Source organism: Ictidomys tridecemlineatus, chromosome 3, assembly GCF_052094955.1.
Source record: "Ictidomys tridecemlineatus isolate mIctTri1 chromosome 3, mIctTri1.hap1, whole genome shotgun sequence".
Classification (NCBI taxonomy): domain Eukaryota; kingdom Metazoa; phylum Chordata; class Mammalia; order Rodentia; family Sciuridae; genus Ictidomys; species Ictidomys tridecemlineatus.
This window is the reverse complement of record NC_135479.1, coordinates 146,804,669-146,817,729: the sequence shown is the minus strand read 5'-3', so window position 1 is coordinate 146,817,729 and position 13,061 is coordinate 146,804,669. Positions and strand designations below refer to the sequence as shown.

Here is a 13,061-nt window from a genome sequence, read left to right as displayed (position 1 = left end):
TTAGGAAGATTTGCTATTCTAAGAATAATTCCTTATTTAATATCTCTTAAGATTTTTTTAGCATTTTTTATTTTTTGGAAGTGATTGGAAACAATACCTTTATTTATTTATTTTTATTTTTATGTGGTGCTGAGGTTCAAACCCAGGGCCTCGCATGTGCTAGATGAGTGTTCTACCACTGAGCCACAATCCCAGCCCCTCTTAAGATTTTTGATAATCTATATTCTTCAAAATATTTAAAGTAAAACTTATTGTTCAATTTTTGTTTCTTTAACATTATGCTGTATTAAATCTGGCCCTGTGAACGTGCAGATAATGGTGACAAACCACCAGTTAAAAGTTTGGGAGAAATATATTAGCTGGAAGGTTAAACTAGAAGCAACATGTAAGGATTATAAAAGAAATAATACTCTTTTAATCACTTTACTAGTACTGCCAATTTTGAGTTTTAGATATTTGTGCCTCTAATTTGTGTTGGATTCTGGGGAAATTACTGAACTCTAAGTCTCTGTCTTCAAATCTATAAAATAAATAGATTATCTACTTCTAATATCTAAGTTTTATGAAAAACTTATAAATTTGCTGAGACATAGAAAGGGAAAATTAAGAATACTATATTTTGTTTCATGGGAAAATATTCTGAGGAGTCTATATTTAGTCTCTTTTACAAAAATAATTAGGAGGCACATTTGGACCTATCAAGAGGGAAAAGAGTGAAGACAGTAAAAAGAAAAATAAGAGGAGCTTATACTCTGGAGCAGTAAAAGAACAGTACAACACTATTAACATTTAATTAAAATGGGTGAGTTTATGCTTGTTGGAGTGTGCACATGAGCAAGTGTTGATAAGCAAGAGGATCTGAGGCCATTCTCTTTCCTTTAAGTGGACTAAAGCCCTGTCAGAAAGATTACCACCACTGACAGGATGGCATAGTCTATAGCTCCTTTGGTCCTAGGCAAAATTAGAACTAGATTTGATTCAAACAAATTCAGAAAAATACTATTTGCATTTAAAAGCCTTGGTAAAATTTTAATTTTTCCACTCATAATTTCCCCAGATCATCCAATGTATTTGTCACAGAATATTTCAAATTGTTCCTCTTATGTCAGTAGCCATAATATTGTCAGTACATGGGAACTGCAATAAATCATTAGGAATACTTTGAACAATTGAGAGATAGGAAGGAAGTGCAAAAAAAATTGTATCAGAAATTCTTATAAGCTTGACTATTTAAGTCTGCTTTCCAGCTTCAGTCTCTCCACCTTCAATATAAGCTGGTGAGCTGGATAAACTACCTTCCAAGTCAATTAATGAAGAATTAAATTCTTTCCTTTCACACTTTTTGGTTTTCATGTATTAAATTTGACTTTACTTGTTTTGTAAATACACTGATACTTCATTTTAGTCTTTTTAAATTTCCATAGAAAACCGAGAGAATTCATATAATCGTTCCAGAAGCTCTAGTATCTCCAGTATTGACAAAGATTCTAAAGAAGCAATTACAGCTTTATACTTCATGGAATCCTTTGCACGGAAAAATGACTCTACTGTCTCTCCTTGTCTGTTTGTTGGAACCAGTCTGGGAATGGTATTAATCATCTCCCTAAACCTACCATCAGCAGATGAACAGAGGTTTACAGAGCCAGTTGTGGTATTGTCAAGTGGTAAGAGTTTTTATTCATTCATTCCCTTGTGGCTACTTTTTCAAATTTAGATATAAAGTATCAATAATTTGCATTGATTTAGGACAAAGGTTATGTATTTAAATCTTTTGTATAATAGGAACTATTGAGAACTTCATAAAATCATATAGTGTTCCAACATTGTCATATTGTAACTTACCTATTTTTCAGGGTAAAAGAGTTATTACCATTGCTGCAGTAGTAAATTGTGGAACTGCCAACCTAATCAACACTTTGGGAAATAAGTTTCTGAAAAGCACTGAGGAAAACCTTAGCACAAATGTTGTTTTCTAAGTCACAAGGATAGAAATAAACAATCCCCAGAACTAATATAACAGATCTCTCAATTTTGTAGGGAAGTTTTTTGCCATTTGTAGCAAACAAACTCAGACCAAAAGTGATTTTAAAAATTAAAGATTTAAATTTTAGCATTTAATTTGTAAAATATTTATCATTTTTCCCTTATCAACTTAATGAGAAGCTGTCTTTTCTTTAAGTTTCAATGCCAGTTTTTATTCTTTCAAAATTTTAGTTAATAATAATGTGTCAATATCAGTCCATCAAGTATGATAGATATATTACACAAAAGCAAAATGTAAAACAGAGAAATGAAAAAAGAGATATATGGGATCTGTATGTACCATCTGCTCAATTTTTTGTAAAACTAAAACTTCTCTTAAAAATAAAGTCTATTAATTATAAAGGAGAAAGCTCTGAGGCTGGGTTCAAATTTATTCTATAATCTACCATTGAAAGAGAGAAAGTCATAATTCATAGTAGTAAACATAAAAAGTGAAAGTGGAGTTTCATAAGAAAAAATAGAGGTGATGAAAGCCATTTCAATTTTAAAGTAAAATTTTATCCTTCACCATTCCCTTACTGACCTGTAATAGTTGTTCTAGGATTCACCCTCTCTGAAATATCTATTTTTCATCCAGTACTCACTGGTACTGTCCATGGTTGTTTTTTGCCTCTGATTAAAGGATCTGACAACTGTAAAGGATCTGACAACTGTAAAGGAGGAAAAGTTTATTTGAGGCCTCACAGTTTCAGAGGTCTAATCCCACAGAAGGCTGGCTCCATTCCTTGGGGCTAGAGGTGAGGCAGAACATCATGGTGGAAAAGTATGGCAGAGAGAAGCAGCTCACATGGTGATCAGAAAGCAGAGAGATCTCCACTTGCCAGATACAAATATATACTCCAAAGCTATGCCCCTGGTTCCCACCTCCTCCTGCTGCATCCTACCACTTCAGTTACTACTCATTTAATCCCTACCAGGAGATTAAGTCACTGATTGGGTTAAGACTCACAATCCAATCATTTCTCCTCTGAACCTTCTTGCATTGTCTTACACGTGATCTTTTCAGGGACACCTCACATCCAAACCATAACAATGTTATTATTCATAGGTATAATGTTGCACATCAGATCTCTAGAACTTGTCTTTTATACCTGAAATTTTATGCTAGTTTATTAGCAAGTCCCCATTTTCCCTTCTCCAAGCCCCTGGCAATCACCATTCTATTCTTTGTTTCTATGGATTTGACAATTTTAAATGTCTCCCTTTATGGAATCATGCAGTATTTGTCCTTCTGTGACTAGCTTATTTCACTTAATATAAATCCTCAAGATTCATCCATATTGTTGAATAATATAGGATTTCCTTCTTTTTTAAGGCTGAATAATATTACATTGTATGTATCTATTCCTTTTTTATCCTTTCATCTCTTGGACATTTAGGTTGTTTTCATAACTTCACTATTGTGAATAGTACTACAGTGAACATAGGAGTACCTATCTCCTCAAGATCCTGATTGTGGGATTTATACCCAGAAGCAGTATTGCTAGATTACATGTTAATTCTGTTTGTAAATTTTACATTTTTAATTTTACATGTTAATTCTATTTTTTGAAGAACTTTCACACTCTTTTTCATAGCAGTCTCACCATTTTGCATTCCTACTATCAGTGTAGAGGGTTCCAGTTTCTCCACACTTCACCAACATTGTTGTCTTTTGATTTTGATTTTAAATAAAACTGTCATAACAAATGTGATGTTTTATCTCATCATGGTTATGATTTGTGTTTATTTCCTTGATGATCAGTGATGTTGAGCATCTTCGCATATACCTGTTGTCCAATTGTTCATCTTTTTTTTAATAAAGTCCATTTTTTATTTATTTATTTTTATGTGGTTCTGAGGATCTACGCAGTACCTCACACATGGTAGGCAAGTGCTCTGCCACTGAGCTATAGCCCAGCCCCTAACTTTTTTTTGGAAAATGTTTACCCAAATCCTTAGCCCAATTTTTTAACAAAACAAGGTGCTAGTTGAGAAGACAAAACTGATAAACCTTTAGCTATACCAACTAATAAAAAAGGACATTTAATAAAATCAGAAACGAAGAGGAAAACATTATATAACTGATTCCATAGAAACAAAAAGAATCTCGAGAAAGGACTAACAAACCGGATGACCTAAAAGAAACAGATACTTTTCTAGAAACATTTAATCTATGATGACTGAATCATGAAGAAATAAAGTCTGAATTAGACCCATAACTAGTAAGGAATTGGAATCAGTAATCAAACACCTCCCAAGAAAGGAAAACCTTCTCTCTCTCTCTCTCTCTCTCTCTCTCTCTCTCTCTCTCTCTCTCTCTCTCTCTCTCTCTCTCTCTCTATCACTTGGAGGGTTTGTTAACAAAACACCACATTAGTAGTGGACCCCACCCAAGAGTTTCTGATTCAATAGGGTCTAGGGTAGAGCCTGAGAATTTGCATTTTTAACAAGCTCCCAGGTGATGCTGATCCTACAAATGAAACCTTACTTGACTCTTTTGTCTACTAATCTATTACACTTTTCTTATTACCGGTAACGCAGAGCTCCGGATAGGATAAATAACATCTCTATATCTCCATGACCTCCCTATTCTCTCCTGTTACTATTAGTAAACTCTATGCTTCTAACTAGACAGAATTCTCCAGTTGTGCACTAGATTATACTCCTTTTCTCCTATTCAACAATGTCAACCCAGAAAATTTTCCTCTATTTCCTTTTTAATAAATGTGTCTTTTTCTACTGAATTAGCATACAAATATACCATTATTCCTCCCGCTAAAAAAGAAAAACCTCTGTTGAATCTATTCTCCTATTTCACTTCTTTTTAATGCAAATTTCATTTTTGAAATGTTTGTAGTATATTCACTGTTTCTAATTTCATTCTCCCAATCTACTTTGAGCCCATTTTGATCATACTTTCTCCCATACTCAACAAAATACCTTCATATAGGTGATCACTGACTTAATAAGTAAATCCAACCGTAAATTCTCAGGCCACATCTTACTTGACATATCTGCAATCTATTATATAAATTACCAATTCTCTCTACCTTATAACACTCATTTAGATTAAAGACCTTTATATTTATCTGTTTTTCTTACTGTGGTCCTAACTGTTCCTTCTCAGTCTTCTTTATTGGTTCTTTCAATTCATTGCACTGGATTTAAAACAACATAATGCCCCAAGACTGACTCCTTTAACTTTTTCTCTTTTCTCTTTACATTGAAGCCCTAGAAGAAATTATCCAACCTCATGATTTTAAAAGCATTTATAATCTGATGTATCATATGTTTTTATTTGTATTTATATTTATAGTTTGGACCTGTTCCCAAATTCCTGACACAGGAATCTAGATATTTGACATCCTCTTGGTTATCTAATAAACACCTCAAACTTAACATGTCCAAAACTGAGCTTCTGATAGTTCTCTTTTTTTCCACGGTATTCCTATATATCCATTGTCAGCTGTTCTTCAAGTTGCTCAGATCAAAACATCAGAATCATCCTTAATCTCTGTTTCTTTCCTATCTTAAATACAATTTATTAGCAAACCCTACTGGCATAACTTTCACAATGTACTCAGATCCTGACATTTCTCACTATATCTACTGTTACACCTAGTTCAAGAGGGCTATATTTATTTTCCACCTGGATCATTATGTTAATCTCTTCACTGCTCTCCTTTTTTCCAACTTTGACACCCTTTAGAATATGCCCATCAGAAAGAATGATCCTGTTAAATGAAATTTAAGTTATATCACTCCAAGTAAAAGTCTAAGTCTTTAGCATATCCTACAAGAACCTGCATAATCTGGCACCACTCTGTCTCTCTGATTGTATCTCCTATTAGGCTTCCCTTTGTCATTCTAGAGAATCAAGATCTATAGATTCTGAGATTTTACTCTGTGTGCAAGTTAATAAAGGTAGGTTTCCAGTTTCACAGATGCTGATGTAAGGTATGCAACTCCTATGGCAGAGACAAAGGATAATTTATTACTCACAGAAATCAGAAAAGCAGTAATTTGAGCCAGGGTTTTTTTGAGCCCTAATTACCATGGGATGATGCAAAGAAACCTTCACATTAGTATCAGTCTGCTATAGGAAACAAATTAGAAACCAAAGCAGCAGTTTTGACAAGGGCAGTTCAATGAAAAAAAAATGTCATTTTAATGCCATCAGTGTATAAGCACTGGGAATAAGTAAAATATCTTCTAAAATATGGGTTTCTTGACTTTTTAACCTACTTTGTGCCATGCCTACATCAAGGATGCAAAGATATTCATATAGTTATATTGATGTAATCATAAGTTTATATTAAGAAATGCATTACTAGAAGTTTCATCATGTGAACATCATAGAGTATACTTACACAAACCTAATGTCATCAGTCAATCAGATGTGGCCTCTTGATGCAACCAAGAGACTTAGTAAACACAAATTATATGAGGCTGCTGTCACTATAACACAGCATATTGTTTGGTAAACATTTTCGACTGAGTAAATTGAAGCAGTGACAAAGTAGAGTACTATAGTAAATACTTAAAGCCGTAACATTGTCATTTATTATCATTATCAAGTATTACATACTGTGCATAATTGTATTGCTACTCTCCTATGCAATTGGCAGCACAGTAGATCTACACCAGCATCACCATAACCACATGAATAATATATTATGATGGCTGGAGCATACTAGGTGCTAGGAATTTTATAGCTCCATTATACATATGGTCTTCATTGACTGAATTATACGCCATTATATAACCCATGACACTACTTAGAAAAATTTCTTTGTAGCAGGTAGTTACGAAAAGGTAGTTTTGAAAATGTGGTTTTACAGAGTAGCATACATTTTGGCATCTTTTTATACAAGGGGTTTTGAGAGAGCTGTTATTTTATACCTTGACCCTATACTAAGCACCTAAACCCCACAACCCTATCCTCTCAGTTCTAGGATTTGTACAGGTTATTTAGTTTTCAAGTAGATTTAAAAATACAGCTGAGATGTTATATCATCTAATATTACTTTGAATTTTATAATTTTTAAGTTGTTTAAATTATAAGAAAAAGTACTTCCTAAATAGAATGTGTATTCATCTACCACCTCTCTCTTTTTAAGTATCTGTCACACTATATACCATATATATATATACACACATATACATATACATACATACATATACATACATATATACTTGAAATATATTAGCCTGGGTTAACACCCTTACTCTACATAATATGAAAGGACAAAATAAAAAAGGGCTAGTAGAATACTGTTTAGAGGATAGTCCAGCCTAAGTTACCTCCTTAGTTCTATAGAATACAGTCTTCTGAGACCAGTAAAAATCACTAATAAATAGTGATCTGGTGTGGATAATCAGCCTTGAAGAATCCAGGTAAATGAACACTTTTTCTGAATTCAGATGCATAGGCTTGCCTGAGAGCTGAAGGTAGTTATTTTTAAAGGTTTTTGTCATTCATACAATTAAAATTTCTAGCATGAACTCCAGATATTGAAATTTCATGACATTAATTGAATGTTCAATGTCAGAAAAAGAAAAAAGAAACATATATTAGTAAATGAACCTATAAAATAAGAAAAGAGAATCAGATGATATAATTATTTTTCTGTTGAAATTATTTCAATAAATGAAAGTTATGCATTTTTCAATTTGTCTTTTATAAAATGATTTTAAAGTGGATGATATAAAATAATGAAAAATCCTGAATTAGCAATCAAGAAATCAGAGTTCTAGTCCGAGCTCAGTCACTAATTTGCTATGTGATCTGGCCCAACTGTCATCATCTTCTTGGATCTGTTTTCCCATTTAAATGAGAGAATTTAACAAGTTGATGTCTTAGGTTCTTTTTAGGCCTAATATTCTATGATTCTAAGTTAATGCAATGGATGAACTAAAAAATTTACTGATATATGTATATTTGTGCAATACTATGATACTATAAACACAAATTATCATAATATAAATGTTCATTGCCCACAGATGATTAAAAGCTCTTTTAGAAAGAATGTATGTGCCAGTGATGTGAAATTGTTTTTATAGGTACATTCCTCTCATTGAAAGGAGCTGTACTAACATTTTCCTGTATGGACCGAACTGGCGGATTAATGCAACCTCCATATGAAGTTTGGAGGGATCCAAATACCATAGATGAAAATGAAAAAACTTGGAGAAGGAAATTGGTCATGAACTACTCCTCTTCATCCCAAGAAATAGGAGATCATCAGTATACAATAATTTGCTCAGAAAAACAAGCCAAAGTCTTCTCACTGCCTTCTCAGACTTGCCTTTATGTTCATAACATCACCGAGACATCTTTTATACTGCAAGCAAATGTGGTGGTCATGTGCAACAGTGCCTGCTTGGCGTGCTTTTGTGCTAATGGGCATATCATGATAATGAGGTACTTGCCTTCTTTATAAATTATCTGGTAATTATAATAAAACCAGCAAGTATAATCCTTAAAAGTATATGATTAATGTGAAAGATGTTATCAAGAAGCAACCTGAGATCATGGTTTAATTATGTTTGTAAATATTTTGTTGTTTAACAATCTGATGAGAGTTTGGGGATTTGTGGTGTGTTCTGTTGGGATTTTTCCTTAAAAAATGCTTAATGCTGTGAATTAAATATATATTTTTAACTGGCATCAAGAAATCTAAGGAAAGAATGATGTTCCACTCACTCATATAGTCATTCAACAAACATTTACTGAGTATATTTAGCTTCCAAATGCTATGCTAGCACTGGAAATAAAAGATGAATAAGCTACAGGGAAACAAAGCTGTTACTTTTACTATATAGTTCATAAAAGAATATTTTTAATTTATTGGTTCTTTAGTTATACATGCCAGTAGAATCTATTTTGATATACTAATAAGAATATTAAACAGAGTTTCACCTGATCCTTATTGCTATTCTAGGACACATGAAAGTAAAGTATTATTTGCATACTTCATTTTACATGCTAATAAATTGAATTTGAGGTTGAAAGTGTAGGAAAAAATGAGGCAGCACTGAGAAATATAATAAAAATCATCATACACTTTAAAAATAAGTTGTCAGCTCATCAACAGTATATTTCATCCTACTGTTAGTGAAATCAAATAAAATTTGTAAGACATTGAAATATTATAACTTTATGAATTCAGCAGGTAATAAGAAGAGTTAAGAAGTCACTATTATTCTTTTTCATTCTCCCCTAGTTCAAAAGTCATTAAAATGGTTAAGCATTGTACTGGACCTATAAACAATATAGAAATTAGCAAAATATATTCCTAACCCTTAAGAAGCTTACCATCTAATTGGGAAATAAGACACATACACAAGAAATTATAATGCATAATTTGGGCACAAAGGCTCAAACTGATCAGGAGGCTAAGGCAGTAAGATCACAAATTCAAGGATAGCCTGGGCAACTTAGCCATACCCTGTCTCAAAATAAAAAATTAGTTTTTTAAAAAAGGGTAAGGTATTGGGCTGAGGATGCAGCTCAGTAGTAGAGGGCCCCCGTGGGTTTAATCCCTGTATCACAAAAATTGTAAAAAAAAAAAAAAAATATATATATATATATATATATATATATAAAAATTCAACAGAGGAAATATGAAATTGAATTTTCTGTTGATAAAATCAGTCCCTGGAGTTCAAAGCCATAGAATAGTTAAGCATGTATTATAAAGGAAGAGTCATTGGGAGGAAAGTAACCTAGAGAGGTAGATGGGGGGAAATTGTTGAGGACTAATTGATAGAAGAAATATGGTTTTAAAGCACATAATTAACCTCTATTCATTAGGAAATATCTGTGGAGGGGGAGCTTGTGATTGACTTTTGAATTGAAATGATAACTATATAAAAGGCATGGAGGGGAAACTGGGAGGGATTATGGAGGGAAACTTGCTGTGTGTAAAGCTGTTTAGTTATGAAAGGTAATGGAAGCTGTTAAATTTGGGGGTTAGAAGAGAACTTAAGGTTATTTTTTTAATTTGGATATTAGTGATACTGTTAGCAAATATGAAAGCCAGGCGCATTTGGAAAAGTTATGATAATGAGAAGTTTGAGAATGAATTGAAAATAAATATTTGAAATTTGAGGTATAGATGTCATCCAACAGAAATTTATCAAGCAATATAGAGTCTGGACTTTTAGAAACATATTGGAAGTCTTCTGTGTGAATACATTAGTAGTTATGACAGTGACTGAGATAATCAAAAAAGGTAGTACAAAAAGTAATGAAGAACAGACTGAGCTGAGCTTAGGAACTTGGGGCTATCTCTACATTTTATACTATGAAAGAAAGAAGAGCATGCAGCAAAGGAGATTGAGAATAAGTCATTAGAAAGAAAGGGAAAGGACCAGAATGATTATAACTTCATGAAATAAAAAGGAGGTGGGGTCAAAAGATAGCCAAATATAGCAAAGAGGTCAAGAAATTTAGGTACAAGAAAAACATTAAATCTTGCCACTACTTGGATATTAATGGCCTTTAAGAAAGCAAGTCTTAGGTACATGGTGGAGGTAATTTGAGGCAGGTATATAGATGAGAGATTGGTAAAGAATAACCTGTGGACCAAATCTACCCCATCCCATATCTGATTTGTACAACCTACAAGCCACAGATAGTGTTTACATTTTTAAATGGTCAAACACTTCATGATATATGAAAATTAAGTGAAATTCAGATACTTATAAATGCAGTTTTTTGGCAATACAGCCACACCCATCTGTTTGTATATTGGTCACGGCTATTTTTGCACTGCAGACTCTAAAACATTTAATATCTGGTCCTTTACCCCTATTATAGATTATTCTTTCAGAAAATTTTGTTTTTTAAAATATTTTTTAGTTGTAGATGATCACGATAGCTTTATCTTATTTATTTAATTTTTTATGGTGCTGGGGATCGAACCCAGTGTCTCATGCATGCTAGGAAAGCACTCTACCTCCAAGTTATAGCCCCAGCCCCAAATTTTGTGTTTTAAAAAAGAGAGATGAAAGACGGGAAGGTAGTTCAAGGTTAAAACTAGACTTTGACAGTGCTATATTTTTATTATTTTTAAATTTGGGAGACATGAACAAATTTTGAGGTATGGGGAAGTATTTAGAGATAAAGACTTGGGAGAAATGATCATTTTGTGGTCAGTTCATTTTCTTGTATATTTCTGATCATTTCTCTCTTTGTCTGATTTTTCTTTTTTTTCAAACTAGTTTTAAATATTTCCAATGAAGGTATTTCAGTCTTGTTTGAAAATGACATTTAACTCAGTTTTGAAAAAAAACTGTACATTTATGTGTGTTTTGATGTTTATTTTCATGCACACACACAACACACACACGCACACACACACACACACACACACACTCCCCTTCTCTAAGCTACCATTTAGTCACTCAAAAATTGTCTCACTTTAAATCTTAATTATGTCAGTCAGAATTTTAGCTTAATGATGATTATTTTAACCTGTTTCTGTAAAATTTTATTATTTCTAAGATGTTATCCTATATATCTCCAAATTCTATTTAAATTAATATGTTCTATCATCTATATGAGGTGAGAGATTTCTTAATAAATGAAAAACAAGCTTTTAAACATCAGGAGTCATTGGGAAAATAATATTTCAGTCTCCCTCTGTAAAAGCTGCTTTACATGATAGTGGCTATTTTGATACTATGTCATAATGAAAACTTGTCATAATGTTTTCCTGAGTTTACTTAAAAATATTTGAAAAAGAAATAATTTTGACATTATTTTAGTAATATATAGTGTATAGCTAAGAAATGATGATATGTACTCTGCTGGGTGGATTGAAGAACTGAATCCTACTAATTTGTCTGTTCCTGGTCTTCTTTACTTTCCCATGCTGAGTATATACCCAGGATCTTTCCAGACCCTTTCAGAATGTAACTGTCCTGAGCCCAGTCTCCTCAAGTCCTAGTTTCTGATAGGTGGAGGCAGCTAATGATTGGTTGTTAAGGTCCAAATGTACCCAGAAAGAACGAATATGAGGGCTGAGGTTGTGGCTCAGTGGCAGAGCACTTGCCCCTCACATATGAGACACTGGGTTCCATCCTCAGCACCACATAAAAATAAAACAAAATAATGATTTAAAAAAAAAAGAATATGAAAGACTTATCTATATGAATTCTCAAACATAGCCACTTTTAAGAACCCCCTTTGGTTAATGGACTCTTATTTTTTATTAAAGTGCCTCTGAATAGAAGGCACTTTTCAGTTTTAAAGCTAATTGTTTTCTATCCTTAGCAATTAACTTGCTCTTTCACTTTTCCTACCTAAAGTTATTGTACCTTTTCAAATTTTCTTTTCTTGACTCATTATGTTGCACACTCTAGTCAATGTAGCCTATCAGAAAGGTCAGCAGAATCTCTCCCAACCCACCTATTAATTTGATTGAATTACAGATATCTGCTGATTTTGTTGAATTACGGATATCTTAAGGGGTTTAGCTACCTGAAGGGTTATAACAGATTAATTACAATATCTTTTTTATAGATTTCAGATAATTTATTTTTAGTAAGTCTTTGAAGTTCAGAGTGTAATTTAAAACTTTAAAACACATCTCAATTCAGACTAGCCATGGATCAACTGCATAATATTCACATGTATTTAGTTAGTGGCTAAAATATTGGGCAGTGTAGCCCTGGAATCTCAGGAAAATGCTTATTCCAATAACACAGATTTCAAGTGCCATTTTATAAAATAAAGTTTGAGGGTTAAAAGTGTAGTTACAAAGTAGCTTGATAAGGGAGATCAGTATCTTTTGAGATGCTGGTCTTATGATCTGGGATCATTTAAAATTATTGAGCACACTTAGAATTAGTAGAATGATTTTAAAACTTGAGATTTAATTACAAGCCCCACTCCCACTTTTGACATTAGAGGTATGATTAAAAATCAGGTAAAAGTAGTTTTATTTTCTTCAGTGGCTCATAAAACTGGCTCTAACAACAGTATCCAAAAGGAAATTCTGAGAACTATTTTAGCAAATTTATAGCTA

General features: G+C 32.8%; 1 protein-coding gene across 14 annotated transcripts in view; it reads left to right on the top strand.

Annotated features, from left to right (window-relative positions):
• Stxbp5l (syntaxin binding protein 5L) overlaps positions 1 to 13,061 on the top strand; it is a 326,815-nt gene that overhangs the window by 300,965 nt on the left and 12,789 nt on the right. For 13 of the 14 annotated variants that reach the window (XR_013436856.1, XR_013436855.1, XM_078044145.1 and 10 more), the window contains 2 exons: positions 1,425 to 1,664; positions 8,089 to 8,449. Coding sequence is in view for 12 of the 14 variants with exons in the window: in XM_078044145.1 (XP_077900271.1) it covers positions 1,425 to 1,664; positions 8,089 to 8,449 (601 nt within the window). In the remaining 2 variants the exon portion in view is untranslated. The remainder of the gene's footprint in view (positions 1 to 1,424; positions 1,665 to 8,088; positions 8,450 to 13,061) is intronic. The other variant, XM_078044143.1, reaches the window with a different exon arrangement.